This window comes from Leptinotarsa decemlineata, unplaced genomic scaffold, assembly GCF_025532065.1.
Source record: "Leptinotarsa decemlineata unplaced genomic scaffold, Ldec_3_MD MMD2_tig00003557_RagTag_RagTag, whole genome shotgun sequence".
Taxonomy (NCBI): Eukaryota; Metazoa; Arthropoda; class Insecta; order Coleoptera; family Chrysomelidae; genus Leptinotarsa; species Leptinotarsa decemlineata.
The window spans coordinates 576,275-595,092 of NW_027412590.1; the positions used below are offsets into that span (position 1 = coordinate 576,275).

Here is an 18,818-nt window from a genome sequence, read left to right on the forward strand (position 1 = left end):
AATCAGATATACGTCAGGATTCTCGGTTCGTAATAACTCTTCTTCGTAAAAACATCCTCTGATCGGTTGTTCATTCATATCTTCAAGATTATAAGTGGTTGGGGTGGTTTTATTGATTTTAACAATCTTGAAGAGCTCCGTGGTAAAGTTCGCAGTGTAAGACTTTTAAAAAATATTTTTGTACTTGCTTATACGTACAATATCATTCAATTGGAATTTGGGTTCACTTTGTTTTCCTCCAATTCCATTGATACCTTTGAATTTCAATTTTGTTGTTGAATCAACATTGATGGGTGCCACACCTATTGTACGATGAACTTTATTGTTATATCTACTAGTTATAATTGGAAGAATATCAAGCCATTTGTGGTGACCTCTCATTGAAAATTCCTTGTAGAGCCATGCCTTTATTGTACGAATCACTCTTTCTGCTATAGCCGCCTTCTTTGTGCTAAATGTTTAATAATGATTGATATTATATTCTCGCATGAGAGATGAGAAGCTTCTTTTAAAAAATTCTTTCCTTTGATCGCTTTGTATATGTTTGGGAGAAAACTTGGCTTCCTTCAGTACATATTTCATTGCATTAGTTATTGTACTTTCTGTTTTATCTTTAACTGCTACAGTCCACAAATATTTTGAGTAACAATCAATCACTACAAGTATATATCTGTATCCTTTATTACTTTTTGCATAAGGTTGTAGTTCAGCTAGATCTTCACGTAATTCTTCAATTATTGAAATTATCTCATTGTCATGTCCAGTATGCCCAGCTGACTTTGAGGCTGCCAATAGTCGTAGACGAGCAACTAACTCTTTCGGTGAATTCCAGTACACATAATTCACAGGTTTAGAATTATATGTTCTCTCCATTTTCTTTCGTTTGAGTGCTCCATCAATTATACTTCTTATTGGATATTGTCGTGAGTCTAATAGAGGTTTGATAACTTCACGAAATTTTTTAGAATTTGTGTTTTCATAACCATTCTTCAGACGATATTGTTTATATGGAGCATTCGTTATTTTCAATATTGGAATATACTTGACGAGTTTCTTCATCATCAACATCTTGCGGATTCTTCAAAAAGATCATATCATACAAGTCTGGAGTACCTGCGCATTCATATTTTTTCAATTTATTAGCATCCCAAAATGAAATGTTTCCATCTTTGAAATGTACCACTAGACTTCCCATTTTCAGCTTTTGTGTAATATGATCCATACGTACACCAAATGTTCCATCATATGCTGGATTTCTAGATTTTACATTATTCAAATGTTTCGCCAAAACATCTTCACGACTTTCATTCATATTAGGTGAGGAGTCATGTTCCGAGAAATCGATGTGGGATGATGATGGTGTTTCGAATAGAGTTGTTCTCATATCGTCTTGAAGTGTGCTCGTGTCACTATTAACAGATGATACACTACCAAAAGATTGTTTTCTCCCTACTGGAGTACTCATGGGATAATTTGAAGTAGATTGAAAATTTCCATGGGTTGACGATAACATTAATGATTTCGAAGTAGCGTTTGATGATAAAACATTCAATGGTTTCGTTATGGGCTCATACAATTCCTCAAGTGTTGTACGATTTTCAATATTATCATTCTTGATAGAGTTGAATTTCTGCCTGACCAGTTTCTGTTGTCTCTACTAGTTGACGTTTCAAATTCATTTCACTATTTTTATTTTCAGAATCATTTTTCGTATTCATAATGCTCTTTTCAAATTATAGCTCAATTCACTGATAAAGTGACCTCTACAATATTCAGTGATCGAATAAGTTTGAATATGAAGATCATGGATATATAAAACTATCGAATCCTTTGCGACATCTACCTTCATCTATTTTTCTGTCCTTATCAATGACTAGAAATCCATATTGGTCCTCCCAGCATTTGACACACATCAATTGGTATTGAAGTGAAATTGGTATTGTCACGCACTAATTGTTTGGGTACACGTGAATATGTCTGTGCTATATAAAAACAATCAACATCCTTATGACGTCCCATAAAGAAATACTATCTAATAATATCCTGCTTTTCACATATCACATCATCAAAAGTGAAAACAGAATTAGGCTTAGCGTCGGAGGGTTCCACTATTTCTGCATTATTGTTAAATGTATAAAAACCTAATCCTTTTATAGGTTCCAAAACATTTCGCAAGTATTGATATTTAGGTTGATTGAGTGATTTCAAATAGAGATACACATTTCTAAATCTCAGCCTTGTGGATGTGTTGATAGTGATATCTTTGCATTCGTCCTTACACAATTTGAAGGTCCTATAATGAGTCCTCGAACTGATGATGGAAGTAGTGTCTGAATACCCTTTGTCCATTCAATCCACAGCCAAATTTCTCATCTAGATTATCTACAGCAAACTTTTCTTTCTGTTTTACAATGCGCATCGTGCCGTGGTTGGAGACTATATAAATGTTATTAGCTTATTCAGTTCAATGTGTACCATGAAACGATTCGGACGTATTGAACGTGATCGTAAAATTCAAAGAGGTTGTAGTTTTGTTAATGATTTAATAAACAAACTTCCTTTCGAATTACATCTACCCGGAGGTTATCAATACTGTGGACCAGGTACAAAATTGAAACAACGTTCAGCTCGCAACTGTCCTGGAATCAATAAATTAGATATTGAATGCAAAAAACACGATATTCAATATTCTAAGAATCCATCCGATCTTGCAGCAAGACATTTAGCCGACAAAGAACTTGAATACAGCGCTTGGGATAGGGTTAAATCTGAGGACGCGAGTTTCGGGAAAAAAGCAGCTGCATTACTTGTCACCAACATTATGAAAACACAAAGACATATGGGCATGGGTTGTAGTACCAATAAGGAAACAAACGAAGAAAAATGAAATTAGAAAAGTTGCATTTGGTGCTGGGATAGTCCATAAAGTGCGAAATGTAATGAAGAAAGCTGGTGACGAATAATAGCAAAAAAGCTATCACTGTGGCATTGCAGGCGGCACGTAAATTCCTCAAAGCTGCCGATGGAAAGAAGAAAATCCGCACACCACGCATAATTCATGTTCCCAAGATCGGTGGACTTTTGCCATTGATACCAATTTTTGCTGGACTATCCGCACTAGGGAGTTTGACGGGAGCCGCTGCTGGTATTACCAAGGCCGTGAATTCGGCAAAAGCCAGCAGAGCGGCTTTGATGGAAGCCAATCGCCACAATAAAACCATGGAGGCTGTAGCATTGGGTAAACGCGGAAGTGGAATATACCTCAAACTATACCGTAAAGGTTTAGAAATATACATATTTAAAACCATACAAAGCCACAAACAAAACAAAAAACTAATTGAACCCCTACCTCAGAGGCCTGTTACTGATCTCGATCTCAGTTATTATGCACAGAAAATGAAAATTTCACATTTTCGTGGTGTTTTTATGCGTGACAGATTACCCTCTTCAGGTCCAAGACAAAACGAGACAGCTATTGTTAATTTAGATGGAATAAGTGGACCAGGAACACATTGGGTGGCATATTAAAAATGCGGGAAAGAAGTCACAATGTTCGAATGTAAAAATCAAATATAACTATGATCGTCAACAGAAATTTAATACAGTTCTCTGTGGTCACTTGTGCTTACAGTTTCTCTCTGTCACAAAAGTTCGAGCCACAAGCTGTCGGGACAAGTGTCTTGAGTGCGGATTTTTCCACCTATTGAATTGGATAGGAACAGCCGTTATGGATTAGGACTTTTGATATTCTATGGATGCAATACAATCAATAATATAACTGAAGCTAATAATTTAGTGAGTTTCAGAATCAGTAATGACAAGTCATCGATACTCCAAAAGTTTACAATTGAAATTCCATGTGGTGCTTACGAAATAGAAGAGGTCAATGCCGTCATACAGAAACACATCATGTTCAGATTGTTTCATGATAAAAAATCAATTGATATCGTTGCAGATGATATTTTCTATCTACACGCCAATAATAATACATTCAAATGTGGAATGCGATCCAAATATGAAATCGATCTGACACATCCAAATTCTATAGCAGAAATGATGGGATTCGCTCATGACATATTTCCACCAAATCAGATACATGAATCCTCATTACCAATAAACATCACAACTGTGAGACTTATCCGCTTAGATTGCAATATAATATCTGGTTCATATATAAATGGTGAAGAATCCCACATTCTTTCCTCATTCGATATTGATGTCGAACCTGGATACAATCTTACTATAGAACCACACAGTATTATATATATGCCTGTCAGTCCAGAAGGTCGTCAATTGATTCACAACATTACAGTGCGTATTTTGGATGAAAAAAATAACCTTATCGATTTTGGAAGTGAAGAAGAGATTTTCATCATTTTGGAATTGAAGAAAATCGAATAACTCTTGTTATGGGTTTCATTTACAATAGACAAAATCGTATTGAACAATCCCAAACCAAAACCAGCTGCATTATCAAAAAGAAAAGTGTGCATAAAAAGAAGCTCATTCCACGAGTGTATGCTAAACAGTTAGCACATAACGCTCTGTCTGTGAGTGATCTTAAATTAATAAAATCGATTGGATTGAAAGTGAGAAAATAACAATGGTGCTCGAAACAAACAGTGAAGAGTTGAATATATTCGATGAACCAGTGCTCGATCATTCTCTCATAAGTTTACATGAGCACACATATAAGCCCTACGGATCACCGCTATCCAGGAATTTGGATGAAATTAGAATTGCAATCAATAATCAAGATGTTATACTAGATATTGCCGAGAGCTTCATTCACATAGAAGGTAAATTCACCCCGAAAGATGTAGCGAACAATGCAATTGCATTTCTCTTTGATGAAATTCGTTACGAAATGGGTGGTGAACAAGTGGCTGTTGTTAGAAAACCTGGGATAACATCTACAATGAAAACCATGATATCATATGGACAATCACATGCTAACACATTATTGACATCTGGCTGGGGACTTTCACAATTGAAACAAGATATCTTGGATGCAAACAGTCATGTTTTTATTGGAAAATTAACACTGAAATATTTGATGGGTTTTGCTGGAGATTACAACAAAAGTATCTTGAATGCTAAACAGGAATTGATTTTGATTATCGCTCGATCATTCAAAAACTCATATATAGGTGAGGTTGATGCTGATTTGGAAATGAATAAAATCGACTGGAAAATAAGACACATTGTACCAGATTATAAACACAAGCTCAAACTTTCGAGTAGAATAAACAAAAGCGGTCTGAATGCCAAAATCAAGTTGGCTTATCGTATGTGGGACCTCTATGAACTACCATCATTACGTGGGACTTCTTCAGACATATGGGCCATCAAAACAACTAACGCTCTGGAAACTACTCGTTTTGTCATCATCGCATTCCAAAGTACTACTACATCAGAGGATAGAACACAGGATATTACAAAATTCACAACTGCTGATATCAATAGTATTCGAGTATACTTGAATTCTGAAGTTTATCCATATGAGCGTAGGAATTTGAATTTCGATAAAAAACTTGATGCTCCTGCTTATTATGCTTTTGAGAGTTTCCAGCGGAGTTATTATGATAAAAATATGAGTGAACCTCTGATGGACATTGGACAATTTAGAGAGAATCCACTATTCGTCATCGATTGCTCCCATGAACCGAATGCAACAAAATCATCAACTATTGATATAAAGATTGAGTTTGAGACAAGGAAGACCAAGTTTCCAGACAAAACTAAAGTATATGCATTAATTTTGCATGATACACTTTTAACATACAATGTATTGGATGGTTCAGTTCACAGCAAGATATTGACACTCTTTAAATTATTGATACTATTCCATTTTTCCTCTCTATCGTGTACTGTTTTTACGATTTTTTTTTCTTTCATTTGTAACTGGCTTATATCATGTATTGTTATTTTTCATAATTCATATATATCATATTTATTGTTTTGTAATCATTTTCTATTATATATAATGGGATTTAAATAAATAAAACATGAAAATAATACAATTTTTTTTAATTTTTTATTTTATGATTTACAGGAACATATAGACTATCTTAAATAACTTATTTCTCATAGTCATCATTTTCGCGACCATCTTCAATTTCCTCTCGATTTTCATCATTCAATTCAAAGTGATGAATAATCCATTCTGGCAAGTGTGGTTAGAGGCTATACAGGAATCTTCTCAGGTTCAGTTCAATCATAACCTCACAAAGTTGCCACAATTCCAATTCATTATCCAAAAATTTGTAACAAACTTCAGCGCCACTCCGATAGTTCTCAGCATCACGAAGACATAATTCGATTTGTTTTTCATCATAGCATACACTCATATTATAATTGCTTGCATGTTCAGCTCCATTACCCAACACCTTCAATTTAGACGACGAATGTTGAACCGATGATTTGAGATCTACAACATCGACCCAATTTTGACTTGCATACTGCATCCACATCTTTGAGTGGTGGAACTGAAATCAAATAAAAAAACAATTAGCAACCTCCAACTTGTTTCCATGATATAATACTCACATTCCCATTCTATTTGTACTTATAAAGTGAGTGTATCCAACTAAGTCAGTAATGTTTATATTTCCATATAATTATCATCTAAATTATCTAATATATGAATATTATTAAAACAAAAAAGAAATTCACTATACATAATTACTATTATTATTCAATCATACTGAATTTGACTAGAGATCGCGTTTTCATACCTGCAAAACTTTGCGGGCTCTGACCTAAATACACCATCGTATATTTACCACCCGATGAGTTGATACAAGTTATATCGTCATCACTGAATTGCAACGAAATACGTTTTGGTAGCCATGTTTTAAATAATTTATCATTGCTCACATCTTCCAAAGTTAATAAAATTGATTTTCCAAACCTTGTAGAATGAGTTGACATATTCTTAATTATATATACTTCATTTTTTGGGAAAGAAATTTTTTGGCTTTCTACTACTCCATCTGATACATGGAGTATCAGTATTTCAACTATAGTATTTCAACCTCCTGTACAATCAAGTTATTGATTTTATTTAAGTCTACTTTTGAAACGGACATGATGAAAATATGTATGAAAATATAAACAATTTTCAACAGCAAAATACACTCACCGTCTTCCTTCTATTACGAACTGAATAACACTCTACCAATTGCTTACTGCTGCAGATATATTCGTCTACTGATTTCATAGTCTGCCAGGCATTTTTTTTTATGTTGAACAGCGCGAGTCACCCCCCACCATGAAACCGTGATAGGTTCACATTGCTAGTTGCTACCCACTAGAGATGTCTGACGTCACAGCTAAACCCACTTCTCAACTGGATGCGGTAACAGATGCCGATACGAACAGGCAGTGGTCGTTGTGCTCTCGGAGAGGGCAGACGTTAGTACAGTCCTCGGCCACCTGCGTATCACCATCGATAGCGAGGCTAGAGCGATGCGTTACGTCACAGCCTTCTTCACTTCGACAGAGGTGAGGGCACACCGATGAATACGCATTACTCAGTCAGACGTCGTGGAGTGAACATCTTGCTCTCTTACCGTTGAACGGTTGCTGCTGCTGTGACGTCACACCACTATTAACTTGGTGGCCTCTCACCGATGGAACATTCATTACTTGGAAGATCTTTGGAGTATGCAGACGTATGTTTGTACATAGACAAGCACATGATGAAACCCTGTACCGTGCATTCTCTCTCTCACACACACACACAAAATCTCATATGAAATAAAAATCTGAACGATCCATGAACCAGACACTTCAAGGTCACATCGCCTTGACTTCAGTAAACAACAAAAAAAAAGCAATAATTACGTCATAGTGGTGAGGGGAGACTTAGAACCGGAAAAAAATTCTGAACGATCCATGCACCAGACACTTCAAGGTCACATCACCTTGACTTCACTAAACAACAACAAAAAAAAGCAATTATTACGTCATAGTGGTGGAGGGAGGCTTAGAACCGGCTCAAATCTCCTACTTGCGACAGCTGGTTAACGGGAAATCAGATTTTCAAACAGATAGGTAAATATTCTGGGATCTAGACCTGAACATACACTACGCAGACGGATATATGAGACAACACGCAGAAGACATGTTTGACAGGATTCCATCTCACCACAATCCAGCGCTATGCGATCTACACAATGACCCCAGATTCCGAGAGAGAGACAAGCATAGACGGCCAACCAAGCAAAACCAACGACCACCTTCGAGAGTCGCTGTCAGGCCGCTCCGGTAATTATAAAATTTGTTCTAAAGGATATCAAACACTTATGCATGTTATATACATATAAACCTTCCTGTTGAATCACTCCCTCTATTAAAAAAAAAACCGCATCAAAATGAGTTGGGTAGTTTTGAAGATTCAATCATAAATAGTATTCATATAAAAATAACACTGATATATAAATATCTTCACTATAAAATATCACGCTAGTATCAAAGAAAGTATAGTCAGGTGCTTGTCCGATTGACGACCTATTTATTTTGTAGGAATTCATATTGAATATAGAATAAAAAAACTTATTGTCTAATTTCTACTAAGTTTATCATTTGTTACGACTTGAAAATAAACCGAAACCGGTCGTAACAAATAATAAAATCATTAGAAATTTGTTTTCTTTATTCTATATAGTCAGATGATTGTGTGACAAGAATAAGACAGTTTTCAGTATAGTTCGTGATCTGTAAGAGAAAATGAGTATCATTAATACTCTTTCGAACGAAAACTAGTATCCTTAATAGTCTTTAGAAGTAGAAATCAAAGAAATTGGTAAATGCCGCAACCCACTTATACGGATTACACAATGAACACAAATCCAACAAGAACTACGTACCCCACAATTACTTTTATACCTTATGTTCCCGAATTGTCTGAAAAATCGTGACGAAACTTTTATATGCACAAATACGATATTAAAAACAATTGAGAACTCCCAAGACTCTCCCTCCCACAGAATACAGATAAAAAAATAAAAGTATATTCATAGTTTTCCTTGTTCTCGTGAAAAAGTTATATAGGTGAAACGGTGAAACTTCAAGACCCTTCAATATGAGAAGATAGAAACATAGTTGAAATTATCAAATGATATTATCTGCTTCCATTGTCAAAAAGTATCATGTTTTTGGGTGTTGAGATTGATAAAAACCTGAACTTTGAAACACATTGCGATGAACTTATACCAAAATGGCATCCTACGAAATCTTGGCTATATTCTCAGTTCAGATCAACTGAAGATTATAAACTATGATGAAGTGGGGTCGGATTTGCGCTATGGTGTTTGCGTCTGGGGTTGGTTAACTAACGCAGGTGAAGTTTGTTTGGCTTGAAAACCTGTTAACCTTTCTTCAAAAAATAAGAAATACTGTGTTTACTGTGCTTGTACATAATGGAAATATGTGTCTATGTTTTTAAGAATAGAAGTCGATTATCTCTAGCGACTAGACAATTGAATTGTATCAAGTTCCGTTAACTCGAGGGCGGATTACTTTCGAAGCAAAACATTGTAGGAATTTGAAACAAAAATCAAAACGTGTTCAGTTTTACAGTGATTGCACTGACCAACACCAAATCCGACTTTGACCTTGAACTATAGAAGTTCGATAGATTAGATCATAGATGAAAGGAAAAAAGTATGTCATGAAGTTGTATATTACGTACCTACGGAGAATATTATGGCATTCTCGCCAGCGAAATTTTGCGGGATGCAAAGTTCAATCCTTTCGTTGAACTAGCGTTTTTCAATCACAGATTGCCCAAGTGGCTTGTGCCTATACACTTTCTATTTCAGTTAACTCCACAGGAAAAAGTTCATCGGAAATAAGTCTGGTGATCTTCGTGGCCAATAATCTTTCCAATCTTGTCCTATCACTTTGCCCCTAAACATCTGGATGATAAACTGTTCCGCTTATACCGTTCGGTAGATCGGTGCCCCGTCAAGCTGATACCATGGTCTAATACTCAGTGGCAGATTATCCAAAACCTCAGACAACCTCAGACTTTTGGCAGGTATCTAGTGGCGTGCGCTTGGCTTGTTAATCTCGCCAGCAGAGCTGTGTCGTTCGCGTAGAGCACCAACTTGTTGAAGTTGTTCTCCGGCTTGGGCACGTCTGTTGTGTATATCGAGAAGAGGTGTGGCGGATGGACTACACCTTGTGGGACTTCTGCTTCCAGTAATCGCATGATTGAGCTTTCTTGTCCTACTCTGCATTGGCATCGCCTGTCAGCTAGAAAAGACTCGATTATTCTTACCATTCGTTTCGTGTAGCCAAAGTTGCTCATTCTGGCCAGAAGTCCGTCGTGCCAAACTCTGTCGGACACCTTGGAGACGTCTGAGAAAATCGCTCCGGTGTTGTATCCTTTGCTGAAGTTAGAGCCTTCCGTCGCAAAGTCTACTTCCCTCAGGACTTGCATCTCTGTCGAGTGTTTTGATTTGAAACCAAACTGTTCATCTGGTAGGATTCCTATGTAGCTGGTTTTGTCCTCTAGTCTTTTCAGGATGACACGTTCTGCCAATTTGCTTGAGGAAGGGGTTGAGCTGATTGGCCTGTGGTTATCTGGGAATAGGTGGTTCTTCTTTGGCTTCGGGATGTGAATAACCATAGCCTCTTTGAACGGGTATGGGAAGTGCTGCAGTCTGAGTATAGCATTTATGATGTTTGTTTTAGCTGTCATATCCTTTCGTGGTAGAACTTTCAATGCCCGGTATGTTATTTGTTCTAGAGCCTGGGGCTTTCCGAGTAGCTAGACGTCTTACGATATATTTCACGTCCTTGAGAGAGTTGGTGCCAGGGGTTGCTCATTGTCCCTTCTTTATTTTCTAAGTCTACGTACCATCATTTCCACCTGGGTCTCGTTAGTTAGGGAAGCTATATACTATGCTGTAGACGACCCCTCCCAATATGAAAGGCCCCGAAACTCTGTCGAATGAGGCCCTCATATCCCCCGTTAACGGACGAATAGCTTTTTCATCCATCCCCCCTCCCCAGCCAGCTAGGCGTATCCCGTGAAGGGCGGTACTGATGTCTGAGGACTTCATACCGTCATCTCCTCAGTCATGAACTCATTTGTCTTTCTTCGACAAAAATCATCCGAAAGGGTAAGGGAGCTGGGCTCCATCCCGATTGAACTCAAGATGACTTTCCACTTTCCACCTGTGTCTCATTTTCTTCTACTTCGTCCGTGATCGGGACGTCGTTCTCTCTACATTGCCTTCCGCAATTGTCAGCAAATGCTTCCGCTTTCTTTTGGCGCGTGCTTATAAATATCGTGTAGAAGGCCTCGCCTCTCCCCATAGCACTGTATGACTAGCAGCGATCGCACGCGTTTTTATGAATATTCAGTTTTGCAATAACTAGTTCAATTAATTGTTAATGAAAATGTGATATTTTGTACTCAAATTTTCAAATGCATTCAAGAGGTGTATTTGTACCTAGCAGATACAAATTATATATTTCATTCAGGTCCTATTGAATGATTCAATTAAATCGTTGGGTTTTTTTTAGCACATGTTCTGATGAAGTTGAATACCAACACTATTAGGAATGGGTATCTACGAAATGCTTATAAAACTCGACCTCAATCCAGCGAGAACAATAACTACCAATAAACGTTTTCAATTAATCATAACTTATGCTGATACAAGCATACTTAAATATACATATTTCAACACGCATAGGTGGAGACGGCAACAAACAACTGTTTGTTAAACATTTTCTAGCAAATTATGTTGAGTTCAATAATTGTAGACCCTTGCATAACATCCCAAAGGACTTGTTGCCAAATAAGGATAAAATAGTCAATTTCAAAATCTCTTTAATCATTTAAAATATATAGATGTATTCCAAAAATGATTACAGTACAAAATTCATTCATTTTGGTAACTCATCTAGAATTGGGTCATAAGTAATGTCAAAAATACACAAATATAACGTTTCAGTCAATATTTGGATGCCACTCTTTTGTATGAATGAGAAACAAAGTTATACTCCATTGTTGATTCGAAAAGAAATATCCACTTTTCAACAACACAAGTACGACAATTACCAACAACTATATTATTCAATGCATTATATAATTATAACATTCAAAATTATTTCGTTTCATCGCCCTCTTATTGACATGAAGCAGAAAGGTGAAGTATTGAGGTGACAACAGTGGGTGAAATCACTTCTTATATCGATTAGATACTCTGGTAACGGCTCTAAATATTGAATACATTGCTAGCCCTGTCAACGAATATTTCAGAGTGTAGTGCAGAATTTTCAATCTGAAAAAAAAAACAAAACCATTAAGTCAATAATATTTCTGGGAATCCAGATATTAATCATGGATACAGTTATCTATTTAATTTCACTCTGAATGTTGACTTTCAGTTGATTGGTTGATATTTCATTCATACCATCCTGTATTTGTTGTGACATATTCACTGACATATCAAAGTTAACGTTGTCAAAAATAAAAAAAAAATTATGACTGACAGAAAGTCAATGATTCTCAAAAAATATTTTTTTTTTGGTTTTTCAAATTCCTGTATCAATAAAGCACAATTCTGATTAAAGTACAACACATAGTCATCATCAAGTACTAGTACTGAGGATAAACAAATATCAAGGTAAAAATGAATGTACTGTCAAAGTCTCATGTCAGACACAGTGGTAGATTAAATAAAAAGTTGACTCTCAAAGACGCTCGTTCTGATGATAATTTTCTATATACAAACTATACTGAAGAAACCAACAGTAGAAGCAGTTAAGCAGATTCGAAGAGCAGTAATGAGCTCAAGAAAAAAAAGTTTTAAAGAAAGAGCAAGATGTAATGAATCAACAATCAATCCTGAAACTGATAGGCCAAAAAGCTGTACGCAGAATACAAGGTCGACTTCCATGAAAATACATATTGGGTATTAACGACGAAAATTAAATTATCTAACTGAAGTTGTGAAACCAGAGGTGAGTGATAATTGGTCAAAATCATATCACTGAAGAAGTAATATCACCAAGATTTCAAGAAACTGCCTATGTTCGACGGCAATCCTGCTGATTGGTCTTATTTTATTCATCAACTTCAAATGCGTTTTGTAGTTATTCTGACAAAGAAAACTAAATAAGATTAGTGATGTGGCTGAAAGGTGATGCTAGAAAAGTAGTTCGTTCTCTTCTTATAATGTCACAAAATGTAAATAAAATCATACATTCACTGCAAAATACATTAGGATATTCCTGTCAAATTAAATAATATTGAAAATTTCTTACAAATGAAAGAGAATTCAGTTGACATGTTCGTTGGTTTTCAAAGAAGTTAGGAATTCTGTTACAACGGAAGGATTTATAGAAGGGCAAGATTATTTACATAATCCTATTTTGTTGAAGAATTTATTCAATGAGTCATCCACCTCTTTAAATCAAATTATTTTGTACACAACATGCTTCGAAAGTTAAAAGTCCCCAGTTAAAACCAATCGAATTCTCGAAATTATTAGATGATGATACGACGATGATACAAATTTTGAAATTTGATAACTCCCAGTCTCAAAATAGCTGTCATTCAAATTTAAAATTTCGAACTGTCAAACGAAACGTATCCCAGCAATGAATGACAATGAAAGTGGTATTGTTGTGAGAAAATGTTCATGTTGCACAGCTCAAGTTGTCTCCTGAAGAGATGAGGTCATTCGTTACTGCCAAACGAATTTTGTTTTCAGATTCAAAAACATCCCATAATATGAAATGTGCAACTTCTGGACGTTTGAAGTCGCCCAATATATTATTACATAAATATTGCTAAGATTTCTTTGAACGATTTTTAAATTCAAGATCACATTTCGCAAACGATAGGACGAATAGATGTTTGATATTTCTGGCAAATTCTAGAGAACATAAGTATAGGCTAATTGACAAGTAACTTTTTTTCTGATGGCGAGTAGTGTTGTGTAAATGAGTGAGACATTATGAGTGTTTGGATTTCTTGAAATGTTTCGATTTCTTATATTGAATTAACTTACGAAAAACTCAACAACACAAAAGTTTTTCCTTTCAATGAAACGAAAAATTAAAATAACAATATCCTATTCTGGAATATTCACCTATCATGTCGTTTTCTGTGTAGATCCAGTTTAGTTATATCTTCTTTCAGAATGAATTTTTTCAAGCAAATTGCCATGTTTCTGAAGTAATTTTCAATATCAATGGAATCGATATCAAAGTTGAATACTATTCTATCTTCAGTACTCAGTTTACTCCATAACTCTTTCACATTGTCATTATCTATGCCCCACTCTCTCAAAAGGAAATATTGTAAGACGTTAGAAGTTTTGTCAACTTGCGAGTAAATCTTCTTCATTCTGTAAAAGAAATTATGAGAGAATTTTTTGTTCGGAAATACATTTGGAATGGTCAGTATCATTATGAAAAAATTTGCAAAATCAGATTGACAAATATAGAGTTTCTGAAAATGAAGAAAGATTGTGAGAGGAAATGGGCGTGAAAGGGGAAAGGCAACTTGAGGAACAGAAGACGGAAAGAGAAACGAGAGAGATACAGAAAGAGACATACAGAAAACATCCACAAATGTATTATTATAAAATCATCATTATTCCAATGTTTTGACAAAGGTTTCTGTCATCATCAGGGAGCTACAAGTTGATAATTCGGATAAAAAAAAAGTGTGGAAATAATTGATACAACTGGTAATACTTACAATATCAGTGAGATTAGTGGAAAGTTGTTGGAATATAAAGTGTTGAAAATTTTCCGCAAAAATGTAAAACACACAAAATAGTGAGTAAATTCTTAAAAAAGACAAGATGCTCCAAAAATGATGTAGAAGTCACAATATTTATTGCAATGATATGATCTGATATTTAAATTTTTACATAAAAAATGTACTTGTGATGCACTGTTTGGAACCTTTGGTGTAGTAATGAATATTACTTGGGATTTTTCCCAACACCAAACCGTTATTTCAACACTATGACACGTGTTTCGATCACCAAGTGACCATTTACAAGAGGAAGATCAAACTGTTTTTTTTGGATCTTCGATCACCAAGTGATCATATTCAAAAGGAAGATCAAACTGTTTTGTTTGACTTTTCCCTTGAAATAACGGTTTGGTGTTGCGAAAAAACTCCAGTAATATTAATGAAAAACGTTTTTATTATGTTAGAAACAGAAACAGAACAGTTGTCATTTGAGAATTTGGAAGAAGAGATCAATTTGGGCTAGGCCTCTGGAGCTTGAAGTCATTACAGTTGCCGAGGTCCCAAATGAATGATTTATGGGAATGAAATAATTTTGTAATATTTGTATTTTCTTCATTTTCATATGAAAATAATCGAAGGAAGAAGTTATTAAAAAAACTGCAAATGAGATAATATCAAGAATGTCCCAATTTTCATTTATCAGGAATATTTATGAATAAATTTCACTCAAATAATTTACATTTATTAAGGCAATTTTGTGATCGCGAATTTAATGACATTTCCAAAGATGATCTTTTCGAGGCATTTTTTTGCAAGAATTTCATGAGAACTGAAGTCCATTGCATGGCCCTCTGTAGACATCTTCACTGAGTGCATATATCTCAGGATGTAGTCTACAATCACTTCAAGGTGGAAATTTATGGTCTTTCGAAAATATGGCAACTAGAACGAGAAATCATCATTTTCTATTGGTCGAGTTGAAAAACAGCTTTATCTGACACTCCGCCCATTCGTCATTAGGTTATCTTCGATGAACATAAATACAAATTAGAAATCCTTTATATCTTATGATGAATAAAGTCGTTTATTATTATTATTACTTCATTCTCAATGTTCAAAGGAAATGAACTGATTGTGAGGGTAGTTCTATATGCGATTTTCAAGTAAACAATATTTTTGAAAATTTGTGGAATTTTGAGTGTGATTTTAGTAATGAAAGGTGATGAATTGAAAAATGTATTGAAAGATTCAAGTTCATTGTTATTATTAGATGATACTTCCAAAATACAAATCATGAAATTATAAAACATTAACAAAAATTAAATAGCGTTCCAGTGGCGCATTTGCTTTTTCAGCTGCAAGAAAATCCAGAAAAACCTGCAGCACCACATTATCTGAAGATCTTGATTTGCCAATGTCCTCTCTAATGAAACAAAATGTACGGTGTTTCCAGAGGCTCTCATAAATTCAATACATCGCCAAAACACGACTATCGTCAAACTCAAACCAGTCCGTTTCGTCTTTGACCAAGGCGTAATGATGATCCGATTCAACGCCAGATCCACAGTGAACAATGACTGCATGGAGATTATAAAGTTAAGTGTTCATCTATTGCGAACCTTCGTAAGAGTTTGGTGTTTCAGTCAGGGGTTGAGTCATGTTTGAAGATCATCAGTGTTAGTATTAGATTGACGGTTGCCTCAGCTATACTTGTTTTTTTATAACAGTCAGTTAATTTGGCTCATGTTTGGCAATATAGTCGATCATCACCTGTTAAAAGTTATCAATTATTCGTAACTAATTATTATTATGGTTTCGAAAATTGATGAAATTCATGTCAGTAGAAGACGTTTCTAACAATATTTAGTTCAACATGGTGTTAGGGTATGAATTTTATAGAAATTTTTCAGGCGGATTTCAAAGTATTTTGATGAAAGGAAGAGTCAGAAATTCCCAATAGGCGTGGTTTCATTAGCATGAATAGGTTGACTTCGATTGATTATCTATGGTGGGTGCAGTTATCCATGTATCTACCAAACTGAGAGGTTTTTTGTACCAGTCAACAAGTACGATGTTATCTGAAGTAAACCGTTATCTGAGGTAAACTGGTAAACACTTCACTGATAAATTGCACTCATGTGCTCTGCTTGGTGGCTGAGCTTGAAACAGAAGTCATCCTTGTCGATGCTCATCTATACGTTGACGTTGTCTATATTTGCAGCATAAAAAGTTCTGTCAGCACCAAAGCATTGCCAAAACACCCCAATAAATCAACCAAGTATCTTGCAATGACAGTGTTATTTAACACACTATTCGAAATTGGTTTGAGAAATTCCATTCCTAAAATTTCATCTTGAAAGGTGAGCCCCGAAGTGGTCGACCTACAGTTATCCAGGACGAGGATTTGAGAATCCTAGTGAAGACCGATTCATCACGCAATAGTGCGTAGGATAGCGGAAAAACTGGAAGTGAGATCCCATGCTGTTTTGGATGGTTCCAAACATATTGGTGAGGTCAAAAAACCTCGAAACCTCAAAAACATATTACTCCACGATTTGAGCGATCGACAAAAATTGTGACTTTCCGAGGCCTATTCTTCCTTGCATTCGTGCAACCAAAATGTTCCTCTATTGGATCGGATAGTCACGTGTAAATTGGATCCTTTATGACAACAAAGGACATTCAGGACAGTGGTTGGACACTGACGAGTCACCTAGACACTTTTTAGAAACGAAAACCCGACAAAAAAGACCATGGGTACAGTATGGTAGTTAGCGACTGGTGTATTTCACTATAACTTCTGTAATCGGGCCAAACCATCACAGCAGAGTCCTATTGTGAGAAAATTGACGAAATGTACCGAAAATTTTGTCAACAGCACTGTTCAGCAGAGAAAGTCCGTATACAAGAAACATTTCATTGTGAGATTTTCACCAAGCAGTTTTAGAAACACGCAACACGTATTTTGCTATACAGTATAGCGTGTCTTTACAGTATAGACACATCCAAAGAAGGTATTTTATAGCAAAACACGTATTGCGTTTCTTGAATACGTTATTGGTTCTCATCAAATATCGGCCAAACTGTGGATTTGTCGAACGTGTCAACTCCCGTTCCAAAAATCTCCGTCAGAAAATCGAACAAATTAGGTGTCGAAGTTTTGCTTCATTCACCATATTCCTCAGAACTCTCACCAACCGATAACCATCTTTTCAAGCAGTTGGATAACTTTCCCACCGGGAAAGGCCAGGCCAATCAGGCTAATCAGGGGCAGGCAGAAACGGCCTTCGTCGACTTCATCGAATCTGGATCACAATATTTTCATGCTGATGTATTTAGTCGACGTATGTTACGTGAGTTAAAGTGAACTTATTCGATTAGCGCTTATTTCAATTGAATTGAATAATTTTTTTCTGAGATATTACAGTTTGAAGTAGGTATTGTGTTGAGAAATTTTCAAATGTTTTCCATTAATGTCACGAAAATGTCAAATAAGTTACTTTCCAGAAATCAACATGTCATTTGCAGGATTTCAAAAAATAATAACATGAAAATATATGTTGATATTGGTAAATTCCTAATGTTTCGAAATTCGAAATAGTTCAGCTGCCGTATATTCTCAGATAAACTTTCAGAGATAACCTTCCATTCACATTTTTTTGTTCAAATAGCTCTGCCCGGGATATTGAAAAACGGTAGACTGTTTGATATTGGATTATTTTTTCGCAACGACAATAACAGATCTCAATACTGTATTGTGACGCCCGAATATTATATAGCGCAACACGTGTCGCGGTTTTGTGAACTGTCTAGTAGAACTCCCACTTTAAAATATTTTTTCAATTATTTCTATTACTTCGTTGAATATACGTGTTTCAATGAAAATATCACTCGTCTTGGCATTGTAAACCTGATATAATGATTTCGTTATCAGAGTTTGGCGGGTTCTGGATTCAGTTTTTTTGGTTTCTATTGAATTTTCAGTTTGCGAACAACTGGGATTTTTCAAACGAGTGATTCAGTTGCTCTGGACTATCTGTTCATTTTCTGTACCCATCACAAAAATTTGGTCTGAAGTATA

At 35.6% G+C, this 18,818-nt stretch overlaps 1 protein-coding gene across 1 annotated transcript in view; it reads right to left on the reverse strand.

Annotated features, from left to right (window-relative positions):
* Positions 1-11,853: 11,853 nt before the first annotated feature.
* Positions 11,854-18,818, reverse strand: part of LOC111515981 (fatty acyl-CoA reductase wat) — an 82,550-nt gene continuing 75,585 nt past the window's right edge. Inside the window, exons 7-8 of the mRNA XM_074178158.1 lie at positions 14,121-14,378; positions 11,854-12,305 (exon numbers count right to left, since the gene is read on the reverse strand). Of these exons, the coding sequence (XP_074034259.1) occupies positions 12,203-12,305; positions 14,121-14,378 (361 nt within the window). The 3' untranslated portion in view covers positions 11,854-12,202. The remainder of the gene's footprint in view (positions 12,306-14,120; positions 14,379-18,818) is intronic.